General features: G+C 38.7%; 1 protein-coding gene across 1 annotated transcript in view; it reads left to right on the top strand.

The window, feature by feature from the left end:
* LOC122791368 (mucin-6-like) overlaps nucleotides 1–15,151 on the top strand; it is a 451,712-nt gene that overhangs the window by 309,020 nt on the left and 127,541 nt on the right. Inside the window, exon 6 of the mRNA XM_044059083.1 lies at nucleotides 650–694. Coding sequence (XP_043915018.1) covers nucleotides 650–694 — 45 coding nt within the window. The remainder of the gene's footprint in view (nucleotides 1–649; nucleotides 695–15,151) is intronic.

The raw sequence follows: 15,151 nt of genomic DNA, 5'->3' as shown, positions 1-15,151 counted from the left end.
TCTCACAAACTACTTTCTGCAAAAACAAAAAAGAAACACTATTATCAGAAATATTGGGGGTTACTTACTAGATGTAATTCTTAAAAAAAGATAGTCTGTACACTGACATGATAAGACAAATTTATATTATGCAATAACTGCATTATAACCAGTTTTTATTTTTTTCTTTTTCTTTTATTTTTTTTTTCTCTTCTTTCCTTTTTTCTTCTTTATATATCTAATTGTATTCCCTAATTACATTAAGTATAATAAGTGGATGAATTTCTATATTATCTCCTTCATAAAATATGTCCCTTATACTATCCCTCACTTTCTTAAGTGATGTTAAAAAACCTTTTATACTCCATTTGATGTAGTGACTTCTATTGTATATAGTGTATATATATTTCTTGTGTTGTTAGTTTCTTGAATGTTTCCTTTTTGTATGTACTGTTTGTTTTGTGTGTTTGATTGGATGTATCGCTGTTAATATCTGAAAATTCAACTAAAGAGATTTTGGAAAAAAATAAAGTATATCATTGCTAAAAAAAACAGAATGGTGTGCAACAAAGTTGTTTGTTCAAATTCAGATTCAGAATATAATTGTAGTGTTCCATGTAAGACAATGAAGTCTGCTGTATATTTACATTTTTCATTTTTTGTTCCTCAGCTAATACGATCAGAACTACAGCTATACCACAGCCATCACCTACAAGTAAGAGAGCAGTTTATCTTAACTAAACATAACCTTTTTACTTAGAATGTATCCATTGTGTGTTTTAACCTTGTAAATATTTTACAATGAAAAGGAAAGTATTTTACCATTGAAGAAATGGTATCAGCATTTTTATTTTCAGTTATCTGTTTTTGATATTAATATTCACAATTATTTCAAGCATAATTATAAAGGTTTGCCTTCCTTTCAACTCTATGTGAATGTCATAGTAACTTAAAGTAAAAGAGAAACATATATTAAAAGCCTCTGTTACAATTTTATTTATTTATTTATTTAGCATTTGTTTATCGGAATGGTCCGAGTGGACAACAGTGTCCATTTTCAGCAGAGGCCCGAGGAGAAAATCTCCAGCAATGTACATTTTTACTAATACATGTCTAGTACAACAAAGAAAAATTTACTATACAGCTTATATGCTTCTACTTACAATCTAGCAGAGAATAGTAAAGCAATTTATATAAATAGGAGATTAATCAACAAAAATATATACAAGAAAGATGAGATTAACACACAAAGTACAAATACAGTACAGCATGTCTTACATTTTCTTAAGCTTGTATAGTACATTTAGTATGTTATCTGACAGAATACAGTTTGCAACTGCGAGGAAGACAAGGGGATGTAGGTAAGGGAGAAGTAGGTTACAGGAGTTATACTGGATAGAAGTGTAGGTTGAGGTTATATCTGAGTGAGGGAAAGTTATCCAGGATTAGTACATGAGCAGAGCCAGGTAGATGTTAGGTGATCTTTTAGTAGTTTCTTAAACTTGGTGGCGCTGGAGGTGGATCTAATATCGATGAGTAGGGAGCTCCAGATTTTGGCAATGCTGTTTAAGTATAGCGAGTCACCAGTATTATTGCTACTTTTAGTGATGTTTACTAGGTTTTTGTTACTGGAGCGCAGGGTCCGGTTATTGGAATAGTGAGTAAGTAGGCGGGTCTTTTTTCAGGTTGGTTGAGTATTTGGTGGGCCATGGAGAGCTGGTTAAACATTAGTAGATTGGGGGAATTCTAGCCAAGAGAGTTCTTTGAGAGCGTGGCAGTGATGGGATGTGTAGCTGGCATCTGTAGTGAACTTTGCTATTTTAGTATAGCAGTTATCTAGTTTGTTTATGCAAGTTTTCTTGAGGTTAATAATAATGGGAGATGTATATAGGTGTGTGGAGAGAAGGAAGGTTCTGGCAATGGAGATTCTGGATTTTATGTGAGGAGAAGTTTGTTTCTGTGCAAGCTAACTATTTTTTGTGGACTTTTTTTTGATTGTTTGATTAATGTGGAGATCAAAGTTCATGTTTTGGTCTATTACTAATCTCAGGAGTTTGGTGTGGGAGACTGGGGTAATGATGGTATTGTTTGCTGAGGTGATTTTGAATAGCTAAGAGGGGTCTGGAGATCTTGTATCATGAAACAGTTTTGTTGGGATTGTGTATTAACTGGGCATTGGTTAGCCAGGTTTCTACTTTAGAAAAGGCATGCTTTGTTATTTCCTGAAGATGGAGGAGTGTGGGGGCTGTACAAATGAAGATATAGTCATCGGCACATTGTATTAACATGGCTTCATTAGTGGCGCTAAGGTGACTGACAGCAGTGGGCAGAGGGAGTTACCTCATTTGACTGCTTACTGCCTCCCACTAAGATAACTCTGGAACCAGGTGAGTGTGGATTGGCTGGTTTTAAATTCTGATAGTGTGTTTAACAGTTTGGAGTGTAAGACCATGTCAAATGCTTTTGAGAGGTCCAGAATGATAATTGAGAAAAGGTTACCTTCATTTCTGAGAAGTCAATGTTAAATGTTAACCAGCATGTCACAAAGACAGACCAAAAAAGCTATTATTCAAAATCTATATGTGTGCGTGTGTGTGTATCTGTATGTGTGTGTGTGTGTGTGTGTATCTGTATGTGTGTGTGTGTGTATCTGTGTGTGTGTGTGCGTGTATCTGTGTGTGTGTGTGTGTGTATATCTGTGTGTGTGTATCTGTGTGCATGCGTGTGTATATGTGTGTGTGTATGTTCATGCATGTATGTGTGTGTGTGTGTGTATATTTGTGTGTGTGTGTTTGTGTATCTGTGTTGCGTGCGCATGTGTTTGCGTGTTTTGTGTGTGTGTGTGTGTGTGTGTGTGTGTGTGTGTGCGCATAAAATTCATTCCTTTTAAGAAGCTGCTATATACACAAATTATGATAAATAACAATGTATACTATACCCCATCAAAACTAAATAAGTTCAATTCCAGCCTCTCGCCTGTATGTCCTCACTGCCCAAACCAAGCCTCACTGTCCCAACAGAAATAGGAAGACATTTTCAGTGAATATTATGTGGCAGACTTGTAGATGTTTGCCATTTGACCTTATTAAATGAAAGACAGTTGATTCTCAGTTCCTATTTCCATTCACCACAGTTAGGGATAGTAGATTGTCTCCTGACTGAAGTAATAACTTCACATCAGATAATGTAATACTATTAACTGTATCTAATGTCCTTGGCAATTCCAGACTGAAATATTTCTAGTAAAACTGAGCCTCAAGTCACATAACTGAACAGCGATCTATACAGGGGATATAAAAAGTTTACCCACCCCTGTTAAAATGCCAGGTTTTTGTGATATAAAAAATGGGACCACAGTAAATCATTTCAAAACTTTTCCAACCTTTAATGTGACCTATAACTTGTACAGTTCAATTGAAAAACAAACAAATTTGTTAGGGGAAAAAATATAAAGAATACAAAATGCACAATATGATGGTTGCATAAGTGTGCACACCCTTAAACTAATACTTTGTTGTGTGTGCACACCCTTAAACAAATACTTTGTTGAAGCACCTTTTGATTTAATTGCAGCATTCACTCTTCTTGAGTACACACCTGCCGTCAATTAAAGAGATTTTGATGAACCCCAAATAAAGTTCAACTGTCCTAGTAGGATTTTTCTGACATTTACTCATTTGCCTGCTATAGCAAAAGCCATGGTTCGCAGAGAGCTTACAAAGCATCAAAGGGATCTCAATGCTGAAAAGTATCAGTCAGGAGAAGGGTAAAAAAAAATGTCCACAGCATTGGATATACCATGGAACACAGTGAAGACAGTTATGAAAAAGTAGAGAAAATATGGGATCGCAGTGATGTTGCAAAGAACTGGATGCCCCCCCAAAATTGATGAAAAGACGAGACGAAAACTGGTTAGGGAAGCTGCCAAGAGACCTACAGCAACACTGAAGGAGCTGCAGGAATTTCTGGCAAGTACTGGTTGTGTACTACATGTGACAATAATCTCCTGTATTCTCCACATGTCTGGACTGTGGGGTAGAGTTGTAAGACGGAAGCCTTTTCTTACACAGAAAAACATCCAGGCCAAGCTAAAATTTGCAAAATGGTACATCAAGTCTCCCAAAAGTATGTGGGAAAATGTGTTATGGTCTGATGAGACCAAGATTGAATTTTTTGGCCACAATTCCAAAAGGTACGTTTGGTGCAAAAACAATACTTCCCATCACCAAAAGAACACCATCCCCACGGTAAAGCATGGTGGTGGCATGGTACTGCAATTAAATCAAAAGGTGCTTCAACAAAGTATTAGTTTAAGGGTGTGCACATACAACAAAGTATTAGTTTAAGGGTGTTCACACTTATGCAACCAGCATATTGCATGTTTTTTATTTTTTATATTTTTCCCCTAACAGATTTGTTTGTTTTTCAGTTGAATTGTACAGGTTATAGGTCACATTAAATGTGGGGAAAATTTTTGAAATGATTTATTGTGGTCTCATTTTTTATATCACAAAAGCCTGGCATTTTAACAGGGGTGTGTAAATGTTTTATATCCACTGTGTATTTTCAACCTCTCGCCAAAATGACAAAACAATTTTATACATAACTGCTACCTGTGCAATCCACTAAGTTGCACATGTGCTTTCTCTTTAGTAACTTCAACCTCTGTAAAATCTTAGAATGTATAAATGTAACTACTGTTTGTGTATAAATGTAAATAGAAATGTAACTACACTGTATTTGACTAGAGCTTCGTATAATACAATATAAGCAATTGGAGATTTTCTGCCCAGGCCTCCATTGAAAATGGGTATTACCCATTTGGATTTTCCCAGTAAAAAAAGACAAATAAATAAAAAAATAAAAATATACCAGTGTTCAGGCCCTAAGGCCATCTAGGAACACTGCCTCATTAAACACATCATTATAAACATTACCTCCAATCCAAAAATCAATTTTTTAAAAAACAGTTAAGATTCAAAGCCATATCCTTGGAATGGTTTGAGTCAGAAATTTACTTCTTAATGCTATCTTATGTGGATTTACTAAGAAGTTCAATTTATCATATCTATGACCTCTTGTGTTGTTAGTTAAAATAATATTTAAGTAGTTTGTAATATCTCATCACAAAATATACTGTATGCATGAATTATTGAACCTCTAAAATATCTATAAATTAAAGAGTAAAGATTCAACTTCCTACATCTGTCAGTATACTCCAGATGACAATCTAATGGCATTCTTTTAGCAAATTGTCTTTGACTTCCAATAAATTAAGATTTTTTTTTAATATATATATATATATATATATATATATATATATATATATATATATATAAAACATATTTTTCTATTCCAATACAGGTCAAATATAAATTTTGTAAAGCTGAGTTAGACTGTTTTCCTATCTTAAAAAGATTGTACTAAACAACCTTCCAACTAAAAACTGCATATTTTCTTACACTGTTGACATTATGCGAAAATGTAAAGGCTGATGAAATAAGAGTTCCCATGTCCTTATAAGTAGTTCATTTTTGTAAAATGACATGTCATAATTACAAAAATGCTAGATATCCACTGTATTTCCCCCGAAAATAAGACCTAGCCAGAAAATAGACCCTAGCATAATTTTTTAGGATGGTCATAGTATAGGCTATACCCCAAAAATAAGCCCTAGTTAGGATCATCAGCCGTATATAGATATTAAATGTAAATAATATTATTGACACCTGTTGACTGAGGTTATCATACTCTGTTCACCATTTTTGGTCCATTCGTAGATCCAAATTCTTCTGTTTGCAGAAAGCCATAAGATTCTGTCCTGGGAGTCCTCCACGATTCTTAATCTTACCCTAATCTGCAAATATCCTCACTCACACTTGTCATTTGAGATCCTTGGCCCATAAATACTGCCAAGTGTACTGTATGACCAATCCAAGTACAGACACAGCCCACGAATAACGTACGCACTTGATAATGAATGGGTGTGGTTGTGTCTTCTTAACAGTCATCATTTTTGTTGCCACTCCTGTCTCATAACTCTTCAATTAACCCCCCCCCAGACTAGATGAGTGCAAAAAGAAAGAGCTATTCTGTGGAGTACAAGAAAGGAATTATGGAGGACTCCCAGGGACAGAGTCTTACGGCTTTCTACAAAGAGAAGAAGTTGGATCCCTGATTGGTTGAAAATGGCGAGCAGAGTACAATAACCTCAGTCAACAGGTGGCTTAGGGAAATGCTAATAAATGCAATTGTGGATCAGGTCGGCAACCATTATTTCCTGAGCTGGAAGATATCATCTGTGAATGGATTGCTAACAGGAAGGCAAAGGCTTTGGTTGTGCACAAGGCTGATATTCAAGCATTTGCCCTTGCAATGGCATCACAGTTAGAAATATCTCCAGAAGAATTCAAAGCTTCACAACACTGGCTGGATGGCTTCCTTCAGCGATATGAACTGTTTCTAAGAAGATCGAAACACTGTTCAAGCTGGAAGATACTGATGTTATTAAACATGCACTTGCATTCAAGTCCTTTGTTGATGGCATCGACTTTTCTAAATACCAACTCTCCAACATGATTGCTATGGATGAAACTGCAGTGTATATGGGCCAAGGATGTCAAAAAACAAATTATCACAGGGGTGCCTCATCAATCTACATTCCGTCCACTGGTTACGAAAGTGCACGTTACCTGTATTTTGGCAATTCATCTGGATGGAAAGAAAACACCACCTCTAATCATTAGTAAAGGCAAGAAAGATAAGATTGAATGTGTTTCAAGCATTTACATTCTTGAAACCGAAAAAGCCTGGTGCACACAAGCAGTTATAAGGAAGTGGGTCGATCTAATGCTGCCACTTGTTTTGTGAGGTGGCAAAAGAGGTCTGCTAGTCTGGGATTCAGCCAGCACTCACCGCGCTAAAGACATGAAGAACTTCCTTGCAGAGAGAAGAATAGATCAAGTAATGATTCCTGCAGGAATGACTGCCTATCTCCAGACTCTTGATATCGCAATAAACAAGCCATTCAAGGACCATTTGTGCATGGAACTCAATGACTACATTGAAAATAGAATGGAGAGAAATCAGTGTGGAAACTTTGTGAAGTCTAGCCTGCAAGAGGTCGTAACTTGGGTGAAGAATTCATTGGATAAAATCACTGACAGCTGTGTTGCCAATGCACTACGAGCAGGTTACATGGACAAGAAGTGCTCATTTAATGAGAACTCTATTTCTGGACATGACATATTGAGGCCAATGGTTCTATAGTAAATGGAGTCGCAAGAAATTCAGCCCAGAATTAGGGGGTTTGGAGAGTTTCCATTATCAGGGCAACGGAATGGATTGCTTGTGCTTTCAGCTGCCAGCAAGCTCTCATCAGTTTTTTTTGTTACCTTATTCTACGGTATTAAGGTAACATTTCATTATTCAAAAAAAATTATCTCCTTGATAAAAATTATTAAGGGGGTAATTACAAAGTAAGGCTGAACACATATATATTCTATGTGTACCACTAGTTCCCAGACTTCATTTTCATAATTTTCCATCAATCTTCTCTTATGGTTTGGGTAAGGAAAAAAGAAAGCAACACCACTCAAAAAGTAACAGTTTTTCACCTGTTTTATTCTTCTTGGGATGTTAGTACTTAATCTTTTGACACAGTTATTTCTGTAAGGTGAGACAAAATGTGCTTAAACTGGCAATGGAAAATAATTTGCAAATTTATTTTGGTCAAGGACAATTTAGAATGGCAAACCATTGCTGTTTATGTAAGACATTTAGATTTATTTTAAGTGTATATGGTTCTTTTGTACGTGTATTTTGTGTGTTGCAGAAACTTAGCATTTTTAATTGACTGCAACACATGAATTGAGATTTTTTCTGCACGTTCTGTTAAGCATGAAATATTGCACTGTGAAAGCTAAGGTGTAGATATTCTGAAGGTGAAATGTTTGTTGCACTGTTTATGTAGAATTTTCACACAACTGTTAACGCGTTACCTAGAACTGTTGCCCCGATAACGGGAATAAATGTAGAGTTGTGTACATGAATAAATGTAGATTTTTGTATATGAATAAATGCAGATTTGTGCACATGAATAAATGTAGATTTTTGCACATAACTAAATGTAGATTGTTGTACATGAAAAAAAAAGACATCCCCTGAAAATAAGCCCTAATCCGTCTTTTGGAGCAAAAAAAAAAAATAAGACCCAGTCTTATTTTCAGGGAAACACGGTATTAAAATGATCTGAAAAATTGATTAAATATTAAAGTTTTTGAATTTTTATGGTATGGATAGTAAAGCGGAAATTTGCCCATGCTGTTTTATATATGTTGTTCCTGTCAATCTATTCCAGTTAAAATCTTGAACATAATTACATAATTAAAAGTAAACTTGCCAAGTTTATCTTGGCACCTAAAGCCATAATGTTATCATATACTAAATTAGTTGCACTGAAATATTTTGGAGATAAGAAACTTCCTGCTCAGTGAATTACTACTTAATCTACAGATATCATATGCTACCCAAAGTTGTTTATCAAGATAAGACTAAAGGTGACCAGCCTCTACTTTGGTCTAGAATTTGGCACAAGATGTGTCCTATAACTGTAATCATCTTGTTCCTCCCTTCATGCTTTTATCCCTTAATTTGGGGTTTATTTACTACTCTTATTTGTTTCTTCATGTGTTAGTGAATATTTTGTTCTTAATAGGCAATAGTTCTTTTCTCATCCATAGATTTTAAAACTATTGATGTTATGTTGCCCTATCTCACCTTCATTCTTACAATGATGGGTTCAGAGCTCCAATTCCGCCAAATACTTAGCTGAAAGTCTCAAACCTGGCTCGTGGCAAGAAGGTATCCCACAATGCAGTGGTGTAATTCCCCAGATCTCATTTGCAGCTTTACGAGGTTGGATGCGCTCATCTTGGTCATGGCTAAGTTGTTATATATTTTTTAATTACATTTGTCAAAACTTGCTATTTTTGCATATATTTAGCTTTACTCTTACTACGTTTAACTCATGTCTCTTTGCTGCTTTTTGTTAAATAGTGATGTTTTTTTTCCCCTTTAGCATGGCTTTTGCCATTGCTTTCTAGGCCCCTTTGGTTTCCTGTGTAGTGGCTGTTGTTTTTTGTTAGTGTCTTTAGAGCTCGTTTAAGTTAGAGAGCTATACGCCCATTTAAGTTAGAGGGCTTGTACTGTTTTATTGTTTTGTGTGGAAAACAGAACTGTTTTAGTTAGAGGTTCTGTTTTTCTTTCCCTAGTTGTTACTCCTTGTGTTGTCCTGTATCTATACCCTATTAGTCTTAGCTAATAAATATTTGCTGTTGTTGTTTTGCTATTGCCTTTAAGGTTTTTTTCTTGAAAATGTCTAAAGACCAAAAAGAGAGAGAACAAGCTTTTGGGCTTTAAAAAATGTCAAAAGTGCTCACAAAAAATGTCCATCATAGATGGACATGTTGTTTGTGTTTATTGCCTTGATGCCATTCATCTCCAAGAAGACTGCTCCTTCTATCACTCATTTAGTGCTAGAGTTCTTCAGGAAAGAAGAAACAAGTTGATTCTAAAAGGGCTCTTAAAGCCTTCTTTTGAGGAAGCCATTCATAGCTCTTCCTCCTCTTTTTCATCTCCTTCCTCAGAAAAGGATAAATCTCATAAAACACAGTCTCCCGCTATATTGGAGCCACCAGTCAAACTTCCAAAAATTTCAAAGGCCACTACTTCCTTAGCTCCACAGTCCTTGGAGCCGTCAGAAGTCCTCTTGGTTGATAGGCCTGGTACTTTGGCTCCAAAGCCTTCAGAGCTGCAAGATACCTTCAGTTGAAGTTGGCCCATTGAGATTTCAATGGTTTCTCTGACTTTGAGATCACCAATCCTCCATAGGTCTCGATCTCCTTCCCTATCTTCCAGGTCTACAAGAAGCTTATCAGATGATGACGTGGAACGGGTGGTGCGTAGACTCCTCAAGTCACCGGCGCTGACTAAATTATTCTCGGCTCCCACCCATTTGGTCTCAGAACCTACTGTGCCCACTGTTGTTCCTCCTCCAAGCCAAGCTGGTCCTCCTTCGGAGCCGGAGTGCTCAGTACCACTTACTGTGAACCCATTGGTTCTGAGACCCCCTTCGGTGTTCACGGAGCTGACATCTGCTCCGATTCTCTTGGTGCCATTCAGTGAGTCTGTTAGCCAAGGATCCCTGGTTGGTCCTGATCCTCTTCAGTGCTGAGCCTACCCCTCAGAGCATTGGCTCGGGTTAGCTCGGCCCCCACATCAGCCTCAGGTCTGATCTCATTGGCTCCGTTGCTTTCCTCTGTCTCCTTGGAGCCGGTGGGAGTCTTTGGAGCTAGCGGGATCCACCTTTGAGCTGATGAGCATGTTGTCTACCCATTCATCACTACAGAAGGATACCAGTACTCGTCCCCCAAAGGCACCATCTACTATCTCAGCACCACCCATTCCTCTATACAGCAGAGACCCAGAGCCTCAGGATCCCCCATTCAGTGAACCCCTCTCATCCAAAGTTTCCCCAGAATATCCTTCTGAGGAGCCACCTTGGAAGAGAACCTGCAAGAGGAAGCATGTTGACTCCCCAGAGGAGTCCATTACTTCAGACACTGACCTCAATGAGTCGGAAGGGTTCCCATGATCATCCTCTGATGATATCTCATTTGCAAATATTCTAGAGATTCTCAACCAAAGAGGTGGCTGGCAGACCACCACCCCTTCTGATGAGGAGTCAGTGTACCTGAAGGCTTTTGGGTCTCAACCTTCAGCTTCCTGGGTGTCTTTGCCTTTCGATGAACTAATGGACTTGGATACTCGAAAGGCATGGGAGTCACACGGCATTACGGAACCCATCCCTCGGAGGCCAAAAAACTTTTGTCAGCTCCTTTGGGCAAGGAATTTCTAACAAAGGGAGTACCCATAGATGCTATGGTGGTGGCAACAGCCACCAAGAAGGTACTTGCAGAGACTTCCTCATTTGTTCATCCTCCGAATAAAGACTCTTGAATGATGGACATATATGAGAAGCGTATCTTTTCTTCAGCGACTTTCTCACTGTGATCGCTGAACTACTTATCCCATTTCATGTGGCTACAAAGAGATCTCCTTAAAGAGCTAGGAGATACTCTACAAGGTTCATTAGCTGTGGGGGTGAACAAGAAGGTCTCCTCCCAGCTGTCCACCTTAAATTCCATTGTCAACTCTTCCATGAGGCTCATATCACATGCAGCAGATGGAGAGAGCAGGGCAGCGGGTTTTGGAGTTTCCCTTAGGAGACACTCCTGAATGCGCTTGTGCAATTTTGCTGAGCCCTTTAAGTCTACCTTTACTAAACTCCCCTTTTGATGGTTCCTCACCCTTTGGATCCAGAGTAAAAGACACTCTAACACGGTGCGAGCAGGAAGGGAAAACTCTCTCTGCCTTTGAAGTACGTTTGTCTGTCCCTTCAAGACCTTATCCTAAAGGTCAGAAAAGCGGATAGATGTGGTTCAAAAGATCCCAGAGATTTTTCCAAGACACACGAGGTGATAGCTTCCCCAAGGGCAGAGGGGGAGGTAATAATGGTAGACACTGCCCCAGAGGCAGAGGGGGCCCACAAAACCAGGGTGACTGCGATTCCTTTCACAGACATACTTATCAGCGCTCTTGAAAGGAGGCCCAACTGCTCTACTCTGGAGGCAGTCGGGGGACATTTATCAATGTACCCAGAAGCCTGGCGAAATATCACAACTGACAAATGAGTACTAAATATAATATCCAGAGGATACTCCATCCCTTTTTCCAAACCTGTTCCACAGACCAAAACACTCCCAGATGTTCCACCCATTCTAAGGGAACAACGAACTATAGAAATTCAAAAGTTGCTCCACAGAAGAGTCACCCAAGAAGTCCCTGCAGACCAAATAGGATTCGGAACTTACTCAAGATTCTTTTTAGTGCCAAAAAGAACAGGGGACTGGAGGCCCATATTAGACCTAACCAAGTTAAATGAATCTGTCAAGAAGTCAAAGTTCTGAATGGTGACACTGCAGTCTATTCTTCCCTTTTGTGCTCGATAGACCTTCAGGATGCTTACTACCGCATAAAAATGGACAGGACATCAAGAAGGTACTTACACTTTCGGCTGGGAGGCAGCCATTACCAGTTCAGAGCTCTGCCCTTTGATCTCACTACAGCCTCCAGTGTGTTCACCAAATCTATGGCAGTAGTCACGGCTCACTTGAGACATCTAGGATTCCGTGTGTTTCCCTATCTAGATGACTGGCTCCTATCTGCCCACCAAGCATCTACTTCTACAAGCCAGAGATCTAACTTTGGACAAATACAATCAACTGGGAATTACAGTAAATTTTAAAAAATCTGCCTTGTTGCCATGTCAACATATTACATTCATAGGCGCAGATCTAGACACTTCATCTATGGTAGCACGTTTTCCAACAGAAAGAGTTATAGCACTCAGACAGCAAATACTTCACCTCCGTCCCAAGATCAAAGCGAAAGCAAAGATAATTCTACGCTTATTAGGAACAATGGCCTCCACAAATACACTGGTCCCTCTTGCCAGAATGTACATGAGGATTCTTCAATGGCTATTATTCTCCCAATGGTCACTTCAAGAGCTTCCAATGTCTCATCTGATAAGAATAACGGAATCTTGCAAGAACGACTTGAGATGGTGGATACACTCCACTCATGTGACAATGGGCAGACCCGTTGTTCCACTTCAACCAATAGCTACAGTGACCATGGATGCTTCCCAGATAGGGTGGGGGGGATTATCTGGGAAGAACAGTCCAAGGTACATGTCAAGAAAATGAGGCTCACTTGCATATAAATGTTCTAGAGATGAGAGCTGCGCTTCTTGCATTGCAAGCACTTCAAGACGCTCTCTCTCTAGGGACTATTGTGGTCCAGTCAGACAATATGTTTGTGGTTTGGTACATAAACAATCAGGGGGGAACCAGATCTTACCCCCCCTTTATCGAAAAGCCCTAAGAGTATGGCAATGGGCAGTTTCTTCCCACCGCTTTCTAATTGCAATGCACATTCCAGCAAAGTCCAGTGTGATAGCGGACAAGCTGAGCAGAGCTATTCAAATGCCTCACAAGTGTTATCTCAATCAAAATGCAGTGAAAATGATTTTCCAAACATGGGGACAGCCTTGCTGCAATCTCTTTGCCACTCCCATGAGTGCCAAGTGCAGCAACTACTTTACCCTAATCCCCCCTCCGGGGGAGACACCGAGAGATGCTCTTGTTCACAATTGGCCCTCGTGAATTCTATATATCTTTCCACCATTTCCTCTCATACCCGTTGTAATTCAGAAAACACAATGCTCAGGAAGCAGGATTATTCTCATTGCTCCTTACTGGCCTCGCCAATTTGGTTCCCCTTCCTTTGGCCTCATCTTTAGGAGAAGCCTTGGATTCTGGAGCCAGTGTCAGATCTACTGACTCATATGTCAGGGGAGCTTCATCCTTCTCTCCACACCCTAAAACTGACAGCTTGGATACTCCACTTCCCAATTTAGTCAGGCTTCATAATTTCACTCCTACGGTTAGACATATCTTAATGTTCTCCCATAAAGCTTTCACTAGAAAGCTGTATTCTAGTAAATGGAAGAGGTTTTCCTTTTGGGCTCAAGATTAAGAACATTGAACCTTTTTCTGCACCTATTCATTCTTTTTTGGAATTTTTGGCGGAACTGTTTCAACAAGCCTCAGCTGCAGCAACCATCAAGGTTCAACTTGCTGCAATTTCATATTTTCATATTGGTGATTCTACTTCTAATTTAATGTCACATAGGTTGTGTAGAGCCTTCTTAAAAGGTGCTTCCTTATTAAGACCTCCCTTTAAGGAACCTCTTTCTCCTTTGGATCTAAATTTTGTTTTGTTCCATCTCACGTTATCTCCCTTCGAGCCTCTTCATCTTCAGACCTCAAGTTCCTTTCATGGAAGACCTTGTTTCTAGTGGCGATAACGTCTGCTAGAAAGGTGTCAAAATTGCAGGCTCTTTCTGTTAAACCACCATATTTGATTTTTCATAAGGATAAGGTATCCTTACATACAAACCCATCATTTCTACCTAAAGTCTCTTCTCCAAACAACATAAACCAATCCATAGAACTTTGTGTTCTTTCCTAATCATAGCAACAGAGCAGAGTATAAATTACATCAACTGGACGTGCACATACAACTCAGATTCTAGTTGCATAGAACCAAAAACTTCAGAAAATCTGACCAATTATTTGTATTATTCCCTGATGCAAAAAAAGGATCCTCAGTCTCAAACTACTCTTTCTAATTGGCTTTCAAATTGTATTACATTCATCTATAACTCAAATCACTAAGTTTTACCTTTCAAAGTTAAGATTCATTCCACTAGAGCAATGGCTACGTCATCTGCTTTTCAAGCCAGAATTCCCATAGATAATATTTGTGCAGCAGCTACCTGGTCTACTTCACATACTTTTATCACTCATTACAAAGTGGGTTTGGCCTCCAGGGACAAGGCATCCTTTTGTTCCAAGGTGCTTAAAGGTGTACTCCCGTGAGCCACCCAGGGAATAGTTGCTAGGGATGCTTTCCCTTCATTATAAGAATGAAGGCGAGATAGGACAACATAACATAAAGAAGTTATGTACTCACCATAACGTTCCATGTTTGTTGTCCATCTCGCCATTCATTCTTACGAAACCTCCCTCCTTCCCCCTGCCAAAGACTCCTTGTAGACCTGGTAGACTTTCACTATCTTCAGCAGTTCTTTCTCTCAGCTTGTTTCTTCTTCCAGTACATATAGTATGGACTTAGATATATGTTTATATGTATATGTTTGTAGATATGTATATAGTGTACATATTGTTCAGTATTAGCAGCAAACAAGATCAAGGGAATTACACCACTACATTCTTGCCACGAGCCAGGTTTGAGACTTTCAGCTAAGTATTCAGCCGAGTTGGAGCCAAGGATCGGCTCCAAACCCATCATTGTAAGAATGAACGGCGAGATGGACAACAAACATGGAACGTTATGGTGAGTACATAACTTCTTTTTTTTATATGCAGCAAAGAGATTTAAACCACTTCCACCGTTTAAATATAACACTGTTTCTGGACATTATATATTAAGATTTCCAGCGAGTTTCACAAATGTGTGATTT

This window comes from Protopterus annectens, chromosome 17.part0 (assembly GCF_019279795.1).
Source record: "Protopterus annectens isolate FY-2018-M chromosome 17.part0, PAN1.0, whole genome shotgun sequence".
In the NCBI taxonomy this organism is placed as follows: domain Eukaryota; kingdom Metazoa; phylum Chordata; order Ceratodontiformes; family Protopteridae; genus Protopterus; species Protopterus annectens.
The sequence above is the reverse complement of the archived record's forward strand: the minus strand, read 5'-3'. Positions and strand labels throughout refer to the sequence as shown.